At 45.3% G+C, this 23,653-nt stretch overlaps 1 protein-coding gene across 1 annotated transcript; it reads left to right on the forward strand.

The window, feature by feature from the left end:
* The first annotated feature begins 268 nt into the window (after positions 1-268).
* On the forward strand, positions 269-10,103 carry DERL1 (derlin 1). Its single transcript, XM_088453121.1, has 8 exons — positions 269-538; positions 1,729-1,840; positions 2,481-2,545; positions 3,397-3,423; positions 5,409-5,504; positions 5,802-5,854; positions 7,495-7,605; positions 9,417-10,103. Exons 1-8 carry the CDS (start codon positions 386-388, stop codon positions 9,556-9,558), a joined length of 759 nt encoding a protein of 252 aa, XP_088309247.1. The 5' UTR covers positions 269-385; the 3' UTR covers positions 9,559-10,103.
* Positions 10,104-23,653: the final 13,550 nt, after the last annotated feature.

The following is a 23,653-nucleotide window of genomic DNA, read 5'->3' on the forward strand; positions in this document are numbered from 1 at the left end:
TATTATATGTGTGTTACACAGTGACAGCACTGGTCATGGTCACTATAGTATTATATGTGTGTTACACAGTGACAGCACTGGTCATGGTCACTATAGTATTATATGTGTGTTACACAGTGACAGCACTGCTTATGGTCACCCTCTGGCTGCCATGGTAACTGGACTCGGTGGATGATGGATGGGTATCACGTGGTTTATTTACATGAGGCTCCGCCACGCCCCTTCCCTGCTGCATTCCCGTAGTATGGGCGGGTCCAGCATGTGTCAGATGACCGGAAGCGGCAGTGACTCGTACCCCCCGACCGAACCCGGAGCGGACACGTCAGTGGTGGGCGCGTGACGTCGGTGGAGGCAGCAGGTGTCGGGTCCGGTGTCCGCTATCGCCATGTCCGACATCGGGGACTGGTTCCGGAGCATTCCGCTCATTACCCGCTACTGGTTCGCTGCGTCCATCGCACTCCCCCTAATAGGGAAGCTGGGATTCATCACCCCCGCCTACCTGGTCCTGTGGCCGGAGCACTTCCTGCACAAGTTCCAGGTACTCCGCCTCCTTGTCACACCGGCACTGACTGCCCCCTGCCTCCCATATACACACTGACTGCCCCCTGCCTCCCATATGCACACTGACTGCCCCCTGCCTCCCATATGCACACTGACTGCCCCCTGCCTCCCATATGCACACTGACTGCCCCCTGCCTCCCATATGCACACTGACTGCCCCCTGCCTCCCATATGCACACTGACTGCCCCCTGCCTCCCATATGCACACTGACTGCCCCCTGCCTCCCATATGCACACTGACTGCCCCCTGCCTCCCATATGCACACTGACTGCCCCCTGCCTCCCATATGCACACTGACTGCCCTCCCATCTACGCACACTGACTGCCCTCCCCCCGCCTCCCATCTACGCACACTGATTGCCCCCCCCCCCGCCTCGTGTGCACACTTTACCACCTTACCAAATAAAATATTTTTGATTGTACAATATTTTAGCCACACAGAATCAACAGTAATGCCCACCTCCGAAAGCTATGTTTTAAATCCACTGTTGCCAACCCGGGGTAGCTCGCCTTACGGCACTAAGCTCATGGCGCGCAAGCCGGGCATAGGATGTCATACGTGCTGTGGCGGCAGTGCATGGCAGACACTGCCAGTAGGCTCGCCTCTTACTGTGTTTACTTTAGAGCAGCGCTGACCGGCCACTTGTTTGGTGGGAGTGTGGGACCAGGCCTTCCACTGTCCCACCTGCAGCCATAATACATCCAGCAGCACCCTGCTCCCCACTTACAGCAGGTGCCAGAGATACAGATCAGGGTGTGGGACTATAAAGTGAATGGAGGTAAAGTCCCAGCTGCCATGGCACAGGCTGTGTTTGAAAAATGACAGGAGCTGATTGGCTGGCACTTTATCTCCATCCAAAGCTTAGTAGCTTTATCACTGTATTAATAAAGGCATTGTTGTTTTTCTTTAACAAATTTAGTTATTAACCAGAAAATATAAAATTTGGCTCTTCAATATGTCTCATTTTTCTCAAGTAGCTCCCACCCCAATTAATGTTGGAGACCACTGTTTTAAATATAAGCTGTGCGGTTTTTAATGTGATTAGTATTAAGTCTGGGAAAGCGATGCCTAGGGAGATGTCCTGAATATTCAGGACTGATATAATGTAATGAATGTAATGTAATACCTGTTACCTTATTGCATAATGTCTTTTCTATTGGAACAGATATGGAGACCCATAACTTCAACGTTTTACTTCCCTGTGGGGCCTGGCACTGGATTTCTGTACATGGTGAATTTGTATTTCTTATATCAGTATTCAACGCGGCTTGAAACAGGTAAATCATTATCTATTATTTCAGTCTCTTCTCTTCACCTTCATTTTGCTGTCATCCATCACCCCCCAGGTCCAGTCTTCCAATTCCTTCACCCGTTCGCTGCCTGGCACACCTATTATATTTAGACTTTTTTTTTTAACCTGCCTGTTCCTACCTACATTTCAACATTCCCACTGGCTACCCTTCTTCTCCATACACCTTTCATCCATTGGACTCCATGACCCACCTCTCCTCCCTTCCCACCTATCCAGCACTCCTGCAGAGTGTCTACCCTCCGGTACATGCTTCCCGACACTCCAATATCTATTAGGGTTCCCTTCTCTATCTTGTGGGACCGACCGTGGCTCTAAGTCCACATGGATGTTACAACGCTCCCTAACCCTCAACATTCCTAAAAACAGAGTAGATCAACCCCCCCCCCCCCCCCCCAAATAATAACCCAACGCTAACATTTCCTAACAAAATAATGTAACCGCGCTAGACTAGGATAAGGAAGGCACCATGCTCTAACAATCCTCTGTTTCCTCTGTCACGTGACCTAATTACTGCAGATAAAGCGGATCATCATTTAATGCACGCCACCTGGAGGAAGTGATTTCATTGCCACCAATCTAATGTATCCATCTCTTCTTTCTTCTAGGTGCATTTGACGGTAGGCCTGCAGATTACCTGTTCATGCTCCTGTTTAATTGGATTTGTATTGTTGTATCCTTTCATGGGAAACTAATGTCGGGATTTGTTAGGCCATGTTTTATTGCCGCGTGTCACGTGCAGCTTCCCTCTCAGCGCTAAGGGCGATGAAGGTGGTTCCTCCTCTGCAGTCGTTGGTGAATGCCAATGGGCTGATAACGGTCAGCGTGGTCTCCCAGCAGCAGCATTGCTGTGACACTACACATCCCAGCATGCCCTGTCACAGCATTCGCCTGCTCTAACTGGAAAACTGTCCCAGGGAATGCTGGGGTTTGTTGTTCCACAGCAGCTGGAGTGCTGCATGCTGCCTACCTCTGCTTTAGTATTACCTGCATAATGTTACATGTAATTAAACACAAAATAGAAGTGCAAGCTCTCAAAGACCCAAGGACCAGTAAAGTCACGGTGAGAAGGTAAATAATTCCCACCATGCAGCGAAATTCAATTATCTGCATGTCCGTTACTACATTGCGTGTCACGTGTTTTGTTACAGGGCAATAAAGACACAGTTCTTTATTTTTTCTTTTAACATAATGAAAAATTACTTAAATACAAAACCTAGTTATAGCAGAAGATCACCACCCGCTTTATTCACTACAACTTTGGGACCTTTAATACAAAAATAAAAAAAATCTGCTTAGTGTTTAGGATTTTGTACTGAAAATATAGCTACTATTTCCGGGAGGGGGGAGGGGGAATCTAAGACCACAGTAATTACAGGGAGTTCTGAGTTTCTTTACCAGGAATTTTTTATTGTGTGTTGTTGTTGTTGTTGTGTTTTTTTTTATTTTTTGTGTGTTTTTGAAGGCTTAATGCTATCCATTGTAGATTTCTCATACCAAACTTCTTTAACCTTGTAATATAAGATAACTGGATTAATAATGGATATGCAGGTAAGACTCTGACACTTTCTTGGAAAAATTATTTTAGCTTTTCCTTTTGCAATTGGGAAAAAAAAAAAAACCCATTCTGTGTATGCATATAAGAAAAACACAGATACCCTCTGATGCGCAAGAACAAGGCTGCCTAGATCGTCTGATATGAGTATCGCCAATACTCAAATCAACAATACATATAAATTATATCAAAGATAAGGTTGCGCTTTGTAAAATTAGAAATGTACCCCCCTGTAAATTAGGCTCTGTATCTCTCATGAAAAATTCTCAGGATACACATGTAAAGAGAGAGAGAAAAAAACAAAATACAATCGTGTGATATTTAAACAGTATATAAGCACGCTATCGTCCATGCATTTCTGTATGAACAATTCCTCCCAATTGGAACATGTAAGTGTTTAATGGGGATGTCGCTCACACATCCAACTCACAGCGAAAGACTTGCAATCTAGTGTGTCAAAATTTCTTGATCACAAATGTGAAGATAAATGATGTCGGGTTTCCCCCTCCTCGTTACACTCACAAACTCCAGCTGGACACTTACTGGGCACGTCATATGGTCTTTCAACATCAACGTCTGGGCAACTTATTCATAAAAAAAATTCCAGCTTGAATTTTATTGATCCTCAGGCAAAGGTTAAGAGGTTTTATAAAATTTAAACTTCTGGCAAAAAACAGTCTTACAAGTTAAACACTTCAAAATCCATAGCATACGGAAAAAATCTCTAATACCGGACAACAAAGATGTTCTGGGATCCCACTGAAGTCCAGGCAAGAGATGTCCCTCCGTTCTGCTGTATTAAAATCCACAAAGGAAAAATGAAGCCAACCCTGGTGGGGAAGACTGTTTGTTTTTTGTTTATTTTTGCCGGAATATTACATTTTATAAAACCTCTTAACCTTTGCCTGAGGATCAATAAAATTCAAGTTGGAATTTTTTTATGAATAAGTTGTCCGGATTTTGACGTTCAAAGACCATATGACGTGCCCAGTAAGTGTCCAGCTGGAGTTTGTGAGTAACGAGGAGGGGGAAACCCCGCATCATTTATCTTTACATTGGTGATCTATGTGGTGATCAAGAAATTTTGACACACTAGATTGCAAGCCTTTGGCTGTGAATTGGATGTGTGAGCGACATCCCTATTAAACACTTCTATGTTCCAATTGGGAAGAATTGTTCATACAGAAATGCATGGACGATAGTGTGCTTATATACTGTTTAAACAATATCACACAATTTGTATTTCTCTCTCTTTACATAGGTATCCTGGGAACTTTTCATGAGAGATACAGAGCCTAATTTACAGGGGGGTACATCTCTAATTTTACAAAGCGCCATTTTTATCTGATATAATTTATATGTATTGCTCAGTCTGTGTATGGACACTTTGCCGTGTACTAGGTTTTGAATTGGGAAAGTGTAGCCAATTAGCTCACGAAAGCACATGTATACATGTGTGATTTATATAAGCGGGGACATGTCGTCGTATATGACGGGTAGGGCCATGATTTGGAGGGGGTTAAAGACCATTTGAAAGCCAGAGACTGATCATTAAATTTGCAGAAGGAACGGCGTCCCCCCCCCCCCCCCCCCTCAGCAGCTCAGACTAGCAATAACCGGCTCCCATGTCACTGATTCTGGATAATGGTATCGGATGTACCCCTGTATGATATTAAATACAAACCAGGGGATTTAGAACAATTGTCCTGGGCTCACGTTGCAAAAACACTGCTGTAATAATCTGTGAAATCCTGCAACATACAATCATTTGCTTTCAGTGAAAGCAAGAACTGCGATCACAAACGAATCCAATTAAAGCCCTCTTTCAGGACCCACTGTGACCACTGACTCCTATAGTTCATACATTCAGAGCAATACATGTGCTAGATCACAACGACATTACCTGGTGTTAGTAAATGTCACATTATAAAGTAAAGCGATCCCCTGTATATTATATTGTCTCTTCCGTGTCCCTTTTCAGCTGTTGATGATTCCTATGATCATGTCGGTTCTCTATGTCTGGTCCCAGCTGAACAGAGATACGATTGTGTCATTCTGGTTTGGAACAAGATTCAAGGTATGTAGGTGACCTGTCCTATAACGGCTGTAAGAGAGAGACAGTCACTAGCACTAATTCTATGTACAGTCAGTGGGGTGATGGAGATGTTCATACTCTTGTAGATAAGTAATGAAGAACCTGAGTCCTTTATACTTTCTTGGTCTGTTACAAATGCCATAAAAGTGTAATATGTTCAGTAGTAAATACGTGTCCTTTAGTCTGTAGAGATGAATTCGGCATAGACAGGGATACGCGTTTCTGTGGCGTGCAGGAACCAGACTAACAGCTGCGTTTCTTATTTCTTGGCTACAATAGGCTTGCTATCTTCCATGGGTGATTCTTGGATTCAACTACATTATTGGGGGATCGTAAGTACTATTACAGTTTATGCATAAGCTGTTGTGTCCACTAAAATATTCTGTTAAATGTCATTTTTTAAAATTTTCGCATTCCTTTTATTTCCTGTACATCCTCCTCGCGGGATGTAGTTATGAGATCGATGGCCGCCGGTCTCAATCCCGACATTGTAATACCGGCAAGGGATTTAACATGGGCTTCGGTATTTCGACGCCTATGTTAATCCCAACGCCGAAAGGACGCCGGACCGATTGTCCTCTGCCGGAGTATACACTTAGCAGGGGATAGGGGTGGGTTAGGTTTAGGGACCTCTGGGTGGACTTAGGGATAGGCTTCCCCGCCGGGGAAGGTTAGGCTAGGGGAAGGGGGGTTTAGGCACTAGGGGGGGAGTTGAGGGGTAGGCACCCCCCGGGAGGGCTAGATTTAGGGTGAGGGGAGGGGGTTTAGGTTTAGGCACTAACGGGCGGGAGGTTAAGGTTAGGCACTAGGAGGGAGGTTAGGGTTAGGCACTAGGGGGGGGGATGTTAGGCACCCCTAAGGGAGGGTTAGGTGTGAGGGGGGGGGTGTAGTAGGGACAGTATACTTACCTGTGCTGTTGGGATTTTCACCCATCGGGCTGTAGGCTTCGGGATTTGAACCACCGGGCTGACGTCCGGCGGTCATTCATACTGATTCCCTACTGGCAGCAGTGGCTCATTTTATGGATATGTGAGCAGTTTGCTCCCATTGAGATGCCTGTCCCACAAAAGTGCCCCCAATGTTTTTATTCTTGGTTCTTTAATGATATCTATATGACTGAAACAGGCTGGTTCTTGCAATAGAAATATAATGGTGGGCGAAAGAGTATTATCGCACTGCGACGATGAGTCAGGCTGGCAGGCGTCCCAGGTGCCCGTCACCCTCGAGGAATATATCGGTTGGACAGATGGTTGCATGTAATAAGACTTTGTGTGCATTACTCTGGACTTCATAGAGCATGTCCACACCTGTCTGCTTTATGTTTTATTACTGCTTATTCCTACTATAGTTTATTGAATGAACAATTCCCAGTATGTCTGACCGAGTAGACGGCCAGCATAAAATATCTGATTGGGGATTATTAATTAAATTCTCTCTGATTCTGAAATTATACGATGCAAATGTAGACGCCCGTCATCAGAACAGGGCGCTGATTCTGAATGAGACTCATCTGCGCCCGCTTTTCCGCGCGGCTGTGGCAGCCTGCTTACTAGTTTATACTAATGCGAGAATCCACCTTGTATACTAAAAATCCGAGCGACTGTATGCGGAAGCCTATCCCGCCCGCCGTTGTTACGGGCGCACCTGCCATCATTAGTATCGGGACTTATGCTAGGTGCAAAAAGTCCAGCTGAAACATCCCGTCGCCGTCTGCCCGCTGTGAAGGAGCATGGAAGTCTGCTTAAAAGCCCACAACACTCCCCGTCTGTGTACGGATACATGATCGGCGCGTGCTCAGGAACCAATTACTTTCTCTGGCGCATGCGCAATGTCCTAAGTTTCGCAAGATCCGTGTGCATTGCGACTCATATCCAGCCCCCATTGCTTGCGCTGAGACTGAAGGAACTGCAGTGCGTGATACGGATTCTGATCATGCGTTTGAAACCTCTGTGTATTTCTTTCTTTGTTGAAGGATCATTAATGAACTGATTGGGAATTTGGTGGGACATCTTTACTTCTTTCTGATGTTTAAATATCCCATGGATCTCGGGGGAAGGAGCTTCCTGTCCACACCACAGTTTCTGTAAGTAAAAGTTACTTTCACCAAAAGTAATAGTCCGATTTGACAAAAGTGCAACCTGGTTTTTGCGTTGAAGAAATTGCAGCAATACCTCTGGAAAATATTCAATTCTGGCAAATCGGAGTCCACGCCATTCGGCCCAAAATGTTAGAACTCTCCTTTAGTTGTATTTAAAACCATCACACTCTGGTGCCCCTCGGACTTGTTTTAATTTCCAAGTACAATTATTTGGTATCCATGTGAATGTTAAACGGCACAGAATAATAATTAGGATTGGGTTGATGTTGCGAAAGTCCTGGGATGCTGCGTTTTCTTTACGGCATAGTACATACAAACACAAGTGTAGGTTATATACTTGGAAAGATCACTGTAGTCAAATGAGACAGTCTATGTAACCATGGTGTAAATTATAAGGAATGAATGGGTAACACCATAAAATGAAGTATTCAAATGTAACATTTTAGTGACCGATATGTTTAGTAAAAGTAAAATATAGCGAGTCAATTTGAGGAAAAATAAAATATAGATGGCGCGCACACAATATAAAGAGATGAGGAAATTTACACAAGTGAAAGAATGAGAATGAATGAAGGAATAGTGGTAGTGGGCTGGGGGGAAGGATGAAGGAGACAAACTGCAGGCTATTTTTTCCCCTGTATTTACTTTTGAAAGTTCCGCGTCACACCAGAGGGGGCGCACTCGCCAATCTGACTACTGCAGGCTCCGGTATAATTATTGCACAGGAGCTATTCAGTTCGCAGTGAATTGAGCCCAGAGAGAGAGACTATTGGGGCATTTCATTAAGCAGCATTATCTCCAGGTGTGTCAGCGCTATGTGGGAAGCTGATGGGATGAGCTGGCTTCCCAGGAGTCACAGAACAGCCTCTATCTATTCCCACCATTTAGTCCACACTAGAGATTTGGGACAATTTAGAGGTGTAATTAAAACTAGCAGAATACCTAACCTCACTCAGTCAGTGTCCATCTCTTAATGAGGAATACCTCTAACTATGGGCCATGGGTGGGGGAAAACAAAGCTTCTGTTTGCCATTAATTTATTTCTAATTTAAGAATTTTCAGCCATGGTGCACCAAAGTATTGGAGGGTGGGGACCGTTGTCTGAAACACCCCAAGTCCAAAGTATTCCGAATTTCTTCTTCGTGGTCCATAAGGTCCACAGAAAATACCTTGTGGTTGGAGTGATCCAGGCACCAAACAATTAACAAGCTTTTGCTCCCAGGATGCACTGGGTCCTCCTCCATATATACCCCACCCCTCCAACCACACTCCACCACATACCCCAAGGTATTTTCTGTGGACCCTATGGACCTCGAAGAAAAAAAAGTTAACAAAAGGTATGTTGTACCATACCTAATTTTTAGACACCCCCCCCCCCCCCCCATACCAGATACTCAGATTTTTTTTTTTTACGGTTTTCTCATATTGATAATAAAATATGTTCACACAACAAAACAGTCATATATTGTGTTTACACCAAACAGATGTCTCATTACTCCCCCAATGCTTTATTTTAGGAAAACTAAACTACTGTCCAGCCAAAAAGGAGGCACGTTGCATAAATTTGCTGGTAATCTGGAAAGACTCCGAACAGTGTCATCTTTTATTTATATGGATAATTCTAAATGTCTACAGTGCTATAACATATAGTAGTTTGTACTATGCTGTTCTTTTCTTTCTCAGTTAAATTGAACTTGTTGGGAATGTGACTTGAAAAGTTTGCAATTGTGAAATGCGTGACTGCCCTGACGCACCATTTTGTGAATGTGTAAGTCTTGCTGTTGTCTCCTGTTCAGGTACAACTGGTTCCCAAGCAGAAGAGGCGGTATATCAGGATTCGGCGTCCCCCCTGCAAGTGCCAGACGCGCAGCAGATGATCAGGCAGCAGGCGGCGGAAGACACAACTGGGGTCAAGGATTTCGGCTAGGAGAACAATGAAATTCAGAAGAGTTGTGTATGATTACAAAAAAACAAAACAAAAACTTTTTAACATTTTCTTTGTAACTTTTATGAACTATTGCATTAAACCCATAAGATAACTTATGCAACAGGGCAGTAAGTACAGGTATCTGCTGACACGATTTTCTGCTGAGGTCCGGCATAGTCTTCTCAAACGCAAACTGGACCGAAGCTCCATCCTTTGTTTCTGCCACTTTTTGGTTTGATGGGAACACTGTTTTAGTTTTATTTTCCAAAAAGTTTGCATCTCGTTAAGAGGAAAAAAACAAAACGGTAGAATTTTGTTTTGGAAATCTTTGATCACTCGCCTTTTACTCCTGACCTATTTGTACACGTCACCCTTACTGCGTGGAAAGGCTTTGGAATGTTGTGACTATTCCGTATAGTGACTACTCAGAGCGATGCGTGGCTGTCTCATGTCAGCGAACGGACTAGACCTCAAATCTAAGCCGCATCATTAGAAGGATGGAAAAAAATAAATAAAAAAAACTTGATAATTTTTAATCAAAATGTATTTAATCTGATGCTGAAATGTTTTTCTTTTATTTTTGATGGTACATACAGCTAAAGCATATTATTTTTGGGGGCTAGGCTCAACAATTTTTCGGATGTTGAGATTACGTTCTGTTTTCTTAGTCTGTCATAATTAAAGCCAGACATTAATAAAATGGTCTAGATTATTGTTTAGTGACACAAACTACTTTGCTAAATGCTGTGAAATTATGAGCAATTTAAAGTATAGTTTTTAAATCTGTTTCTAAAAATACAAACCAATTACAGAGAGCGGCTGAAGTTATCATGTAGCTATAAATGCCGGTGAGATTACAGTACTTGATAAATTTAAGGAATCTTTGATATAATCTCAAAATGTGTAATATACAGTATATAATTGTTTCTGGGTCTGTGAAATCAGCAAGCCATTTGTTTTATGTAACCCTTCAGTTATATTGACCATCTTCTACTTATAAAGGACACACAATGTTTTAGGTATGGTGAAAAGGGCATGTACACTCAGTTGTATTTATTCCTTTTCCCAGCGAAACATGATGGGTAGTTTGTGTATGCGTTGTGGTATTCAAAGATATTTGTGTAAATGTTCTATATTCCCATTACTTTTATTCTGTCTGTTATGACTACATTGAAGATGTTGTAAAGATCGGTCCAGTAGTCTAAAGTAGTGTTACTGACGCGTTTCATTGTGAAATAAGTCACAACTTCATCTGATGAAAATGTTGTATTTCTTCACAACAAAACATGTCAGTATACTAGGACTGCAACTGTACCGGGTGTGACACAATATGCTTGATGATACCATAATCTTAGCACAACACTCCTGACCTCGTTTAAGTGCAAATTAAAGCATTTTAATGGTGTTGGCAGTATAACTGTAAATTTGCTGTTAAAGTGGATTCGGTATGATTTACCTCGGCCGCATGGCTTCCCGGCAGCAGTGAAAATCCCAATCGTCGAAAGGTAAGTATTGACTATCCTATTCTACCCCCTAACCCTCCCTTACGGGGGCCTTACCCTAACATCCCCCCTCTGTGTCTAAACCTAACCACCCCCACTTCCCCGCCGCCTAAACCTAACCTCCTGGGGGGGGGGGGGGGCCTAACACTAAGTCCCCCTGGGAACCCTAAACCTAATCCGTCCATGAGCTTCCCGACTGCTTCCAAGTAGTCTTCATTCTAGCACTCTGCACCTGTTACAACCCGTACAGTTCCTCTTTCCTGCCTAGGGTGTCGCTCTCTGCTCTGGTGCTTCTAGCACACAAACTGCTGTATCTCACCAGTTTGTTGCATCAGCTGAGTGTGCTAGAAGCACCAGAGCAGAGAGCGACACCCCAGACAGGAAAGAGGAACTGCACCGTTTGTGACAGGTGCAGGGTGCTCGAATGAAGACTGTTAAAGTTATACTGCCGATTAGAGAATGCACCAATAAGACATCCTGCTATGATGTAAAACATGCTATACTTTGTTTTTTCTTTCTCTGCTTTTAATTTGAATCTGGGGGAACAAAGGCTGAATAATTACCGAAAAGTTGGGGATGGACAGAGACAAAAGGCTTCTGGCCTGAGGCTCGTAAAGTGAGGCTGATAATGATCAAATATCAGGGGCTTATGTGATAGCCTGCTGGTACAGGCGTGATTCTGGGGAGCTAGCACTTATTTTTCAAAGTGACAATCATTCAAAAGGTAAAATCAGATAACAGGATTTTGGTACTTACCGATAAATCCCTTTCTCCGATTCCACAGGGGACACTGGAGGACTTCAAGACAGTGGGGTATAGACGGTGCTGAGTGGAGCTAGGCACTTTAAATTTAAAGGAAGTGTGACTAGCTTCTCCCCTCTATACCCCCCTATAGGCCAGTATTAGAACTGAGACCGAGGGGAGCAGAGAAAAAAAGATTGACAGAAGAGGAGGAGGCGAAAGTACACAAAACAACTGAAAGTTGAAAACAAAGCAAAATAGAATGAAATAAGAGACGACAAACATGTCCCTAACATCACCCTAGACAACAAACATGTCGCCAACAGGCATAACAGGTGAGGCAGGAAGAACAGCGCCGGTTGGGTGTCCAGTGTCCCCTGTGGAATCGGCGAAAGGGATTTATCGGTAAGTACCAAAATCCTGTTTTCGCCTTCATCCACTAGGGGACACTGGAGGACTTCAAGACAGTGGGGACGTCCCAGAGCTCCCATCACGGGTGGGAAAGCGCTGAGAACCCTGCAAAACAGACCGACCATATTGCGCTGCAGAGGTCGCAAAGCTGTCAAACCGAACAAAAGTATGCCGTCCTGACCAGATAGCTGCCCGGCATAGAGATTCCATAGAAACGCCTCGAGCAGCCGCCCACGAGGTACAGACTGAGCAAGTGGAATGTGCGGTAATGGAAGATGGAGGTTCTCTAGACAAGGCCATATACGCCTGTCTTATGCTGAGAGACCTGCTTGCAGAAAAAGCAGAAATCTGGGAAGACTGAACTCCGTAGAAGGCAGAACTCTACGTTCACACCAGGTTACATGTGCCTTCCAAATACGATGGTAATGCTTGGAAGTAACTTCCTTCCTGGCTCTAAGCATCGTAGGAATCACCTTGGAAGGTATCCCTTTACGTCTTAAGATGGCCCTTTCAACAACCAGACCGTCAAACGTAGCTGCTTTAAGTTTGGATAAAGTAAAGGACGCTAAAGGAGCAGATCCTCTCTGAGTGGTAAGGGCCACGGATTGTCTACCAACAAGAGCTGAATGTTGGAGTACCAAGCTCTGCGAGGCCAGTCCGGAGCTATCAGCAGGACCTTGGCCTGTTCCCTCTTGATGCGTTGAAGGATTCGAGGGAGAAGGGTAAATGGAGGAAACAGATAAATGAATAGGAACTGCCATTGTGTTGACAGTGCATCCAAGGCCACCGCTTGAGGATCCCTTGTTCGAGAGCAGTAAAGGGGCAGTTGATGGTTCTGCCTGGATGCCATGAGGTCGACCTGCGGAAGACCCCACCGTTGGACCAGCTGCTGAAACACCTGTGGTTGTAGAGCCCATTCTCCTGGATGTACAGCCTGACGACTGAGGTAATCTGCCTCCCAATTTTCGACGCCCGGAATGAAGATTGCTGAAATCGACCTTGCGTAGCTTTCCGCCCAGATCAGAATCCTGCTGACTTCCTTCATGGCCGCACAACGTCTGGTGCCTCCTTGTCTGTTTATGTATGCCACTGCTGTGGCATTGTCGGACTGGACCCTGACTGCTCGGCCCCTCAGAAAGTGAGCTGCTCTCTGTAAAGTGTAGAAAACTGCTCTTAACTCCAATATGTTGATTGGAAGACTCGATTCCTGTGCTGTCCAGCGTCCCTGGAAGTGATGCTCCAGAATTACTGCCCCCAGCCTCTTAGACTTGCATCCGTAGTAAGAAGCGTCCAATCCCACTCTCCGAATCTCTTTCCTTCCGCAAGGTGAACTGAGTTTAGCCACCACAGTAGGGAAATCCGAGTCTTGGGTTGTAACCTGACTCTTTTGTGAAGAAACAGGTGGGATCCCGACCATTGTGATAGGAGATCTAGCTGAAAAGGTCTGGAGTAAAAACGACCATACTGGACAGCCTCGAAGGCTGCCACCATCTTCCCGAGAAGTCTGATACATGCATGAACCGAAACCTGCCAACGTCGAAGGACCAACCTCACCATCTCCTGAATGGAAGTTATCTTGTCCTGGGGAAGGAACACCTGTTGAGACACTGTCCATGATCATTCCTAGAAACTGCAATCTCTGTTTCGGTTGCAGATGCGATTTGGGAAAGTTCAGGATCCATCCATGACGAATGAGGAGGTTGTGCGTCACGGTGATGTCCTGTAATAGTTGATCCTTGGAATTCGCCTTCAGGAGTAGGTCGTCCAGGTACGGAATAATAGTGATTCCTTGTTTCCGAAGGAGACTCATCATCACAGCCATAACCTTTGTGAATACCCGTGGGGCCGAAGATAAGCCGAAGGGCAAGGCCTGAAACTGGAGATATGAATCCCGATCTGCGAATCTCAGGAAAGCCTGGGGAGGTGGCCAAATGGGAATGCGCAGGTAGGCATCCTTGATATCTAGAGATACCATGAACTGAAGAGACTCCATCTTGAACCTGAAGATCCGTAAGTATGGATTGAGATCCTTCAAGTTTTAGAATAGGTCTGACCGAGCCGTCTGGCTTCGGAACGACAAAAAGACTGGAGTAAAATCCTTTTCCCTTCTGATAACTGGGGACTTGGATTACCACTTTCATGGACAGAAGCCTGTCTATTGCTTTCTGTAAGACCACACTTCTGTCGTTGGAAACTGGCAAACCTGTGGTAAAAAAAATGATTCGGGGGTTGCAGTTGGAAATCTAGCTTCTAGCCCCAAATTATTATATCTCTGACTCAAGCGTCCGCACAGGTTTCCGTCTAGACCTCGCTAAAGTCCCGAAGACGCGCTCCCACTCTGGGGTCCCCCAGGGAGAGGGAAGCCCGTCATACACTGGGTTTAGAAGTGAACTTAACTTCCTGTAGACTCGAGCCTCTGATGGCTGTGGTTCTACCCCGACCTCTGGTACCACGGGACGTTGATTATCCTCTGAAACGACCACGTGAACGACCCAGGGCCTGAAAGGATCGAAACGAAGGTCCTGAGTAAGATCGTCTAGGTGGAGGAGCTGCAGACGGTAGAAAAGTGGATTTACCTCCAGTAGCCTTAGATATCCATTTATCTAGTTCTGCCCCGAATAGTACATGTCCAGTGAAAGGAAGTGCTTCCACAGCCTTTTTGGATTCCGCCTCAGCCTGCCAAGTTTTGAGCCACAGCGCCCGCCGTGCTGAAATTGCCAGAGCTGAAGTTCTGGAGGCAATAGAACAAACATCCTTAGACGCTTCTCCAAGGGAAGCTGCCGCTTCACCTATATGTTCTGCTAACGGAATGAGTTCCTCCATAGGTAGTTGATCTTTCATTCCGTCCGCCAATTGCTTAGCCCAAATTTCGATAGCCTTGTTAGTCCAGCAGCTAACTATCGCTGGACGAAGAGTCACCCCTGCAGCGGTGTAAATGGACTTAAGAGTGCTCTCCAGTCTCCGATCGGACGTGTCCTTTAAAGACGTCACTCTAGGAACAGGGAGCGTGGTCTTTTTTGACAATCGCGATACAGATGAATCTACCGTAGGGGGAGTTTCACAAGCCTTTCTATTATCTGCTGGAAAAGGGTAAAAAGATAATAAAGGCCGAGACATCTGAAACTTTTTATCTGGATGTTCCCAGGCTGTCGTTAGAAGGGAATCCAGCTCTTCCGATATAGGGAAAGCCGTAGCTTGTCTTTGTTTCTTAAGAAAGACCTGAGTCCTCTTCCTGTATGTGCAATACCTGTCATATTGCAGCAATCAAGGCTTCTATTTCCTCTGAGACCTGTTCAGGATCAGACTCCAGAGGCTCTGTAGGCGAATCTGGGGCGTACTCACCCTCGTCTAATTCGGGCATATCCTCCTCCCCCCTGCTCTGGATCATCCCAATGGAGGACTGAGGGTAACAGTCTCTTTTTAGAGACCTGCGGAGCAGACGCCATTGTCATGGCTTTGGAAATCCCTTCCATAGAAACAGCTAGGGATCTCGCCCATGCTGGTTCCTCTGTAGCAGCTGACCTGTAAGCCTCTCTTTCTCTGCGAGAAGCCTCCAGTTCAGCCGAGAGAGAGGACATAACGGATGTAACCTGCGTCCAAGACGGTGGTTCTGACATCTCTGCAGATTGCTGATCCGTATAACAACAGTCACACAATCTGGAGGTAGATGACTGTCCCTGTGTAAATTTTACTCCACACTTTTTCCAAGTAAATAACTTTTGCGAAGCCTTAGACCTGCCAGTCATGCTACATACAGACCCCACACAAACCACAAAGAGGTTAAGTGACAGGGTAAGAAAAACAGAATAGATTGGGGTACAGAAAGATTGGAGACAGTCACACTTGCCCACCACAGCGCTCCTAGCAGTGCCAGAACGCCAGGCAAAGATAAATTATTATTATGCTCTCTGTCTACATCAGCCTAAACCCCTGTTGTGATACATACAGGTCCGTGTAGGCTGTCCAACGCTGCCGCTCCCTGTAATGGCCGCCAGCAAACTGCATGCAGTGACACGCTGGGGCTGATGGGAGGCAGGAGGAGGAAGTCGGAGCTAAGCTCCGCCCACTGCATTCTAGCGCAGTTATTATAAACTGGCGCGTGTACCTAGTATAACTTTTTATATATATATATATATATATATATATACTGCCTCTGTGCAGTATTGCTGAGCCCCCTAATGCCGGGAAAACACCGGCTACCCTGCTAGCCGGTGCACGCAGGAAGTCGCCTACTGAGAGCGCTAAGCTGGCTCCCTGCTAATCAGGGAGCCAGCTGTACTGACACAGAAACGCGCTGGTGGCTGTGCTGCCGTCGGCGCGTCTCTGTGTATGAGAAGCCGCCTCTGATCCCGCTAAGCTGGCTTCCCTGCTAATCAGGGAGCCAGCTGTACTAACATCGCACCGGTGGCAGAGCCGCCGGCGCGGATCGCTGTGGGGCCGCCTATTGAATCGCTGAGCTGGCTGCCCTGCTAATCAGGGAGCCAGCTGAACTAATACCTCGCGCTGGTGTATAGGGGCCGCATACAGTAGCAATAAGCTGGCTGCCCTGCTAATCAGAGAGCCAGCTGTACTCGCAGGGAGATGTGTGGAGGCTTCCTGCTGCTGCCGGCGGCTGGCTCTGACTGGGCGGTCCGCGATGCGCACTGCACGCAGTGGCATGTGCCCCCCCCCCTGAGGTCTCAGGTGTTGGGGACCCCAGGTGAAGTGCATGCACTTGCGAGTAGATCCCCTCCGGCAGCGTCCCACGTAGCAGACAGGCAGTCGCAGTTACTGCCTGTCTGTCCTCATATTAGGAATTCTTTTTTTTTTTTTTTTTTTTTAAAACACCTATCCTAGCCCTAAGAGCAGGAGAGATCTTTTTTGTGACCTGCTCCCACTCGGGCACAAACTAATACTGGCCTATAGGGGGTATAGAGGGGAGGAGCTAGTCACGTTTAAATTTAAAGTGCCTAGCTCCACTCAGCACCGTCTATACCCCACTGTCTTGAAGTCCTCCAGTGTCCACTAGTGGATGAAGGAGAACATTTTTTTTCCCTTTTCAATGATTGCTGCTTTAAGAATATGGACTTAACATGCTTGTAACCTGCGACCTATTCTATATGCATCTCAGTCTTCAAAGTGAAAAGAAAATCAATGTCTGGCGCTCTGCGCTATCGGTTCATACCGTTAATGTGAACGTTACCCCTAAAATACAGATCACACCTATACAATAACTACTACAGGTGTACCTTGCATGAACACAACCAAGCCAAGCCCTCTGGGGCAGATTGGGAGATGGATGCTATAGCCTAGCCACTGCGTCTTTGTGACAATATGTACATGCCACAGGCGCCATCTTGTGTAAAAACACGCCTCTTGCTGCAGCCAAAGATGCAGCGTTGGCTCAAATTGCGTGAACATCGGATGTCTAATGTAAAGTGACCCTCAGTGTCAGGTGAAATCGCGCTGCTGGGCCCAGTGAAGCTGCAGCCAATTGCTACGACATGCCTCCATGTTTTTTTTTTTTTTTAAATGCTCAGTCACCGCCCCCTAATGCCAGCAGCAGGCCAATCGCGTCGGGACGACACTGCGGACCCAAATCTGCACATGCGCAGTGCCGCAAAAACATTGCAGATTTCAGTAAATATCGTTTTGCTAATGCTCTCACTGTGCCGCAATCCGCTACCTGCTGAACATGGACAGACCTATTTCACTGCCCTGTGTGCCCCAAATCATGTCCAGTACACAGTTTTGGCCCATTATGGTCTAAAATTATCCCATCAAAATGACCACTGTGTGGATTACTACGGGGTTTAGTATGGGAGGCCGGCAGTAGGGATGTTAGCCATCAAAACACCCACAGTGGGGGGGGCGTGGCCTGACTACAAAACATGGAAGACGTGCTTCCTGAGGGCGCCAACCACATAGCCCAGAAAAAGCCTTATTTTGCCACCAGAAAGGGACATCGGTGACTTTGGACCACACTCGTCAGTTCACTGTCCCACACATACCCTCTCGTAGGGTTGTCAGAGGCCACGCTGGTCTAAATCCGACTCCCAAAGAACTGAGGCCTGGTCAGCGCCAAAAGCCGCGGCCTTGAGTTTGGCCGTCACCGCCGCCACCTCAGCAGCGCTGCGGACATCAGCCGGGCGCTTGAGGTGCTCTTTCCCGCCCGCCCCACAGCCCATAAGAGCGTGCAAACGCTCTTCCTTACTTACCGCATCCTCTCTGAAGGTACGGCAGTGCCTGCCGACGGGAGCGCTGCTGCGGTGCTGGCACGTGCTCCTACCCACCCGCAGTCACTGAAATCACCCCTGGTCACTGGGGCCATTGAGTATAGCAACTCTGCATAACCCTCCCCGGGTGAAGAGATCTCCGAACCCCTGCTGTGACTGGCTGTCATAAGTGAAAATAAACAGAGGAGGATACTCAAAGTATAGTCCTAGTCTGCCTCACAAAAGCTGTATCCCTCCTACAGATCAGCTCACTGCTGCTGCTGACACCCTTTACATCTATACCCTACTGTCTGTATCTAAAAATATATTGTTGGGAATATATATATATGTTTTTCTCTCCTTACAGTATATTGCCCTTTACATGAGGGCCATAGTGCCTTAGTGAGCAACGACTTATATGTCTATCACATTGAAAACCACCCTCGCTGTGAGTGTATATTGCTACTATGCATTTCTGTGCTTGGAGCTCCCCCATGTGGCCACGTTTGTAACTCCACACTCTTATTTAGAAAAGTCACTCTCTTTTGTCTCATAGCAGCTGTCTTTAATATTTTATATTGCCTAATATTACTTTTCAATCTCCCACGTATTGTGTGGGGATAAATGTTGGTTTATATGGGCTGACACTTGTGCTGCGAGAGGGCCATGATCCCCTGACTCACCCGTATACTATGGGGAGAGGTATGTGGTGATTACACCCCGGGAATATATCTCCTGAGGCTATACATGTATTAATATTTTTTGACCAACATATCTGCTGTGTTTGCTCTTTTTCCTTTCTCTATTTGTGTGGTTTTCGTTTTGTTCTCTTATCTTTATCTCTCTGATGGGAAACACCGAGAAGACAGTGCGGACACCTAGTGCTAAGAAGACCGCGGATACGTCATCACATCCCAATTTATTTTGCTACCTCACCCCTGACTGTGGTGCTTTTGGAGATAACGCATGTTCTGATTCCAACCTGTCTACATCATCTGATAATACTGGACTTAATGGCATCACCAACTCATACTAGTTCAAGAGATATGGCAGACACCACTATGGCTGACGTCCTAGCGCACCTACGCTCTCTTCCCACAAAACAGGACTTTCTAGACCTCGATAGGAAAATTGGGGCCACAGTCAAAGCGGAAATTGCTACCCTTCAAAAAGACATTTCTCATGTTGCACACCGGGTATCTGACATGGAGACACACATGGAGGAAGTCAGTTGTTTCCAACAAAAACTCTGAGATGTTGTCTCTACGCATGCACAAGAGATGAGAATGATGCAGCGGAGATTAGACGACCTCGATAACAGAGGTCGTCGCAACAATTTACGTATACGGGGAATCCCGGAAGATGTTCAAGGTCCGGGTATCATTGATGCACTTACCAAAATGTTTAATGAGCTTACAGATGCAGAGCCGGATAACACAATTCTTTTTGATCGTGCTCACCGGGCCCTTCGTCCAAAGGGTCTCCAATCTGAGGCCCCCAGAGACATTATTTGTCGTCTCCACTACCATCATATTAAGGAAGAGATCCTCAGCAAAGCACGCAAACTAGATGGTATTGAATTCAACGGCAATAAAATTCAAATTTTCCCTGATCTCTCTTGGAACACCCTCCAACAGAGACGCCTCCTTAAGCCTCTCACTGACATTCTCAAACAGAAAGGTGTTTTTTCCGTTGGGGATTTCCTTTGAATATCCAAGTAAACCATGACGGTCGCCAACTCATCTTACAGACACCAAAGGACCTGGATAAGTTCTGTGACGCACTCTCTATTTCTATACCGCCTGATTGGATCCAATTGTTCTCACGTCTAGATCCGCCTGATCCACCTGCCGCAAGAGCTCCTTGGACATTAGTAAAAGGGCAGAGACGTAGTTCGACCTCTCCGCGAGTTGAACGGATGGCTTCTGGCACTTGATCAACTAAGATGTCTTGATGTGACTATTTGTGTCTATTAAGAGCTTGGACATAGATTTTGTCCGGAAGCGTATCCTTTTCATATTATTGGTGGTTAGCTCGTTTACTGATCAGTTGCTGATCATAGATTTCCATAATTGTTCTTGTTTTTTGTCTAACGACTCTTTGCTACACATTTATTGTCATTCAAAAAAAATAAAAATTACTTTTTATGTCCTCCATACACAGCAGATTTTGTAAGTTTTTGTGAGTTTGATTTTAAATTTTTTTTTCAAAATTGTTTCGTAGATATGCCTCATACATTTATGATAACGGTGTAGATGGTACTATAGTTCTTGTTAACTGGAAGATTTTTTGATATTGCCGTTTACTGGATATGTTATTTCTTTCATCCCGGGGGGGGTTGTAGCTGCCTTACCCCAGTTGGGTTGTGCCGCATTTTGACCTTGGAGCATGGGTCAACTGTTGTCCCAACAGCGGTAATCTTTTCCTATGGATATATTTTTCTGTATACTCTATCAGGATTATTAGGTTTTTTTTACTACTTTATTTTATTTTAATTTTTTCTTTTTTCCCTTCCTAGTCGCTGTGTCCTTACTGCCCTTGTACATCCTTAAAAGATTCATATAATACTTTTCTCTCTCTATATAACTAACCTTTCACACAGATTCTCCCATGGCCCCCCTTAAACCAGAAAATATAAAATTATGCTCTTTTAATGTGAAGGGCCTTAATATTCCTGAGAAGCGTGCCACCTTGTTGAGAGAACTTCGTTTAGAAAAGGTAGATGTGGCATTTGTGCACGAAACACATTTTAAACAATTAGTTGCCCCTAAGCTTGGGAATTACTATTATCCTCATGTTTTTTGCAGCAATAATTCTCAGAGCAAGTCCCTGGGAGTGGCTATACTCCTCTCTCGTCGGCTTGCCGTCTCAGACATATCTCATCACATTCTAGTTGAAGGTAGATGTCAGATTTTGAAATGCAAGATATACAGTCAGATATATACTATTGTGAATATTTATTCCCCTAATCGAAAACAGAGGCAATTTTTTAACAAGGTCTTAAAACTTTTGGAGCCATTGAGGGAGGGGTGCGTAATATTAGGTGGGGATTTCAATTGGTCATTAGACCCTGTGTTAGATTGTTCTTCGGGATCGTCCCGAGTCTCATTGCGAGACCACCGTAGAGTACGTCAACTTTTTTCTGAATCTCAATTGATAGATTTATGGAGGACTCAACACCCAACGGCTAAAAATTATACGTTTTATATACTCATGCATTGACTACTTTCTTGTAGATCATAGAAACCTTCAATATTTTCCTCATAGTCAAATAGGTCATATCACATGGTCTGATTATGCCCCAATTTTTGCAAATATATGTTTTCCTAACACTCCTAGACCATGGACATGGCGCTTTAATGAGCTTTTAATTAGTGATCCTCGTACTAAAACAGATCTTCTTAAAGCCATCACTGAATATGTTGATATCAATGATGCTCCAGATATATATAAAAGAATGGTGTGGGAGGCGCATAAATGCGTGATTAGAGGACATTGTATTCAGTTAGGCTCTAGACTAAAAAAGGAAAAGATGACTCAAAGGCAACAACTTTTGGCCCGTGTTAAGGGCCTGATTCAGAGCCGCTCGTAAGCGGCCGCTCGTTCGCACATCTGCGTATGGGTCGTAATGCACATGCGCCAACCAGTCAGTGCGGTCGGAAAACGTGTGTTCACAAAATTGCGAGTGCCTGCTAATTTGAGTGACAGAATGAGGCGTTTGTGGGTGGTAGCAGGGGAAGGTGCTTGAAAACGGGGAGTGGAGATCCGAACGCAGACGGGCCAAACGGTCAAAACGGGCGTTTTAAGGGTGTGCATAATTAACAAAGCAGCGTCATCGACCACGTCACTTTTTTGTTTCTTAGCCTGAACTGTTCGCATGATTGCGGTAGGAAAATCCAAGCACTGCGAGCAGTTCAGACGCCTTTCGATGTACTCGATTAATCAAATAAATAGCGGAGATGACGTAGGATGCGAGCGGCCAGGGGGCGTCTTTACAAAATAGCGAGCGCATGTTTCGTTCGCTCGCTCATAGAGGCGTCAACAGACCGCAAAGAGCGAGCGCTCAATTTAAATAGCCGGCCCCTTTTTTTGAACGAGCGAGCGCAAATAGCGTCCGGCTCTGAATCAGGCCCTAAGTCCCTGGAAACATCCCATAAATCTTCTTTAGATGAGTCTATTTTACGAGATCTTACTGAAGCGAGACAGGCTCTGAATAAGCTTCTCCAATATAAAACTAAATTAGATCTACAGCAATGCAGACATAAATTTTACCAATGGGGAAATAAACCTGGCAAAATGCTTGCCAGAGCACTGAAAACTCAGAGGTTACAATCTTATGTCTCTACTGTTCGGGACTCCGGGGGGAACACTGTCCATACATTTCCCCGAATTGCAGCCGCCTTTCAAAACTATTACATGGAACTTTATAATTTACGAAAGGAACAATCAGCTACTAATCCCTTATCACATCATGAGGCGGTCAGAAACTATCTTTCCTCGGTCGACTTTCCACAATTGAGGAGAGTGATCTGACCTCTCTTGATCGCCCCTTTACTTACGAGGAACTAGATTTAGGTCTGTCAAATACCCCACTTGGAAAAGGCACTGGCCCAGATGGCTTCCCTGTGAGCTATTATAACACGTTTCGATCTATACTTTTGCCACTTTTTTTGAAAGCTTGTAATGAGGTGTCCGACGGGGTAGGTTTTTCTCCTCAGACTCTTGAGGCCCATATTTCAATAATCCCCAAAGAGGGAAAGGACCCTGCCCCATGTGCAAGCTATAGGCCTATCTCTTTATTAAATAATGACTTAAAATTATATGCTAAAATGCTGGCAAATAGGTTGAGTTTCCTTCTCCCTGGTTTGATACATGGAGACCAAGTGGGATTTGTTCGGGATAGGGAAGCTAAAGACAATACCTCTAAGATCATTGATATAATCCATCATGTCAGAGGTACTGGGTCCACTGTTATCCTTCTATCAACAGATGCAGAGAAGGCCTTTGACAGGATTGATTGGCAATTCATGGAAGGTCTTCTTCGGTGTATGGGGTTAGGCTCTCACTGTCTCCACCGTATTTTGGCCCTTTATCATTTTCCTACTGCCAGAGTACGGGTCAATGGGGCCCTCTCTGATCCTTTCCCAATTAACAATGGCACACGTCAAGGATGCCCACTGTCTCCCCTTATATTTGTGCTCTGCATGGAGGCGTTGGCGAACGCTATCCGGTGTAACAAGGATATTAAGGGTGTGCAG

Source organism: Taudactylus pleione, unplaced genomic scaffold (assembly GCF_031769625.1).
Source record: "Taudactylus pleione unplaced genomic scaffold, aTauple2 ptg000571l, whole genome shotgun sequence".
NCBI classification, from domain to species: domain Eukaryota; kingdom Metazoa; phylum Chordata; class Amphibia; order Anura; family Myobatrachidae; genus Taudactylus; species Taudactylus pleione.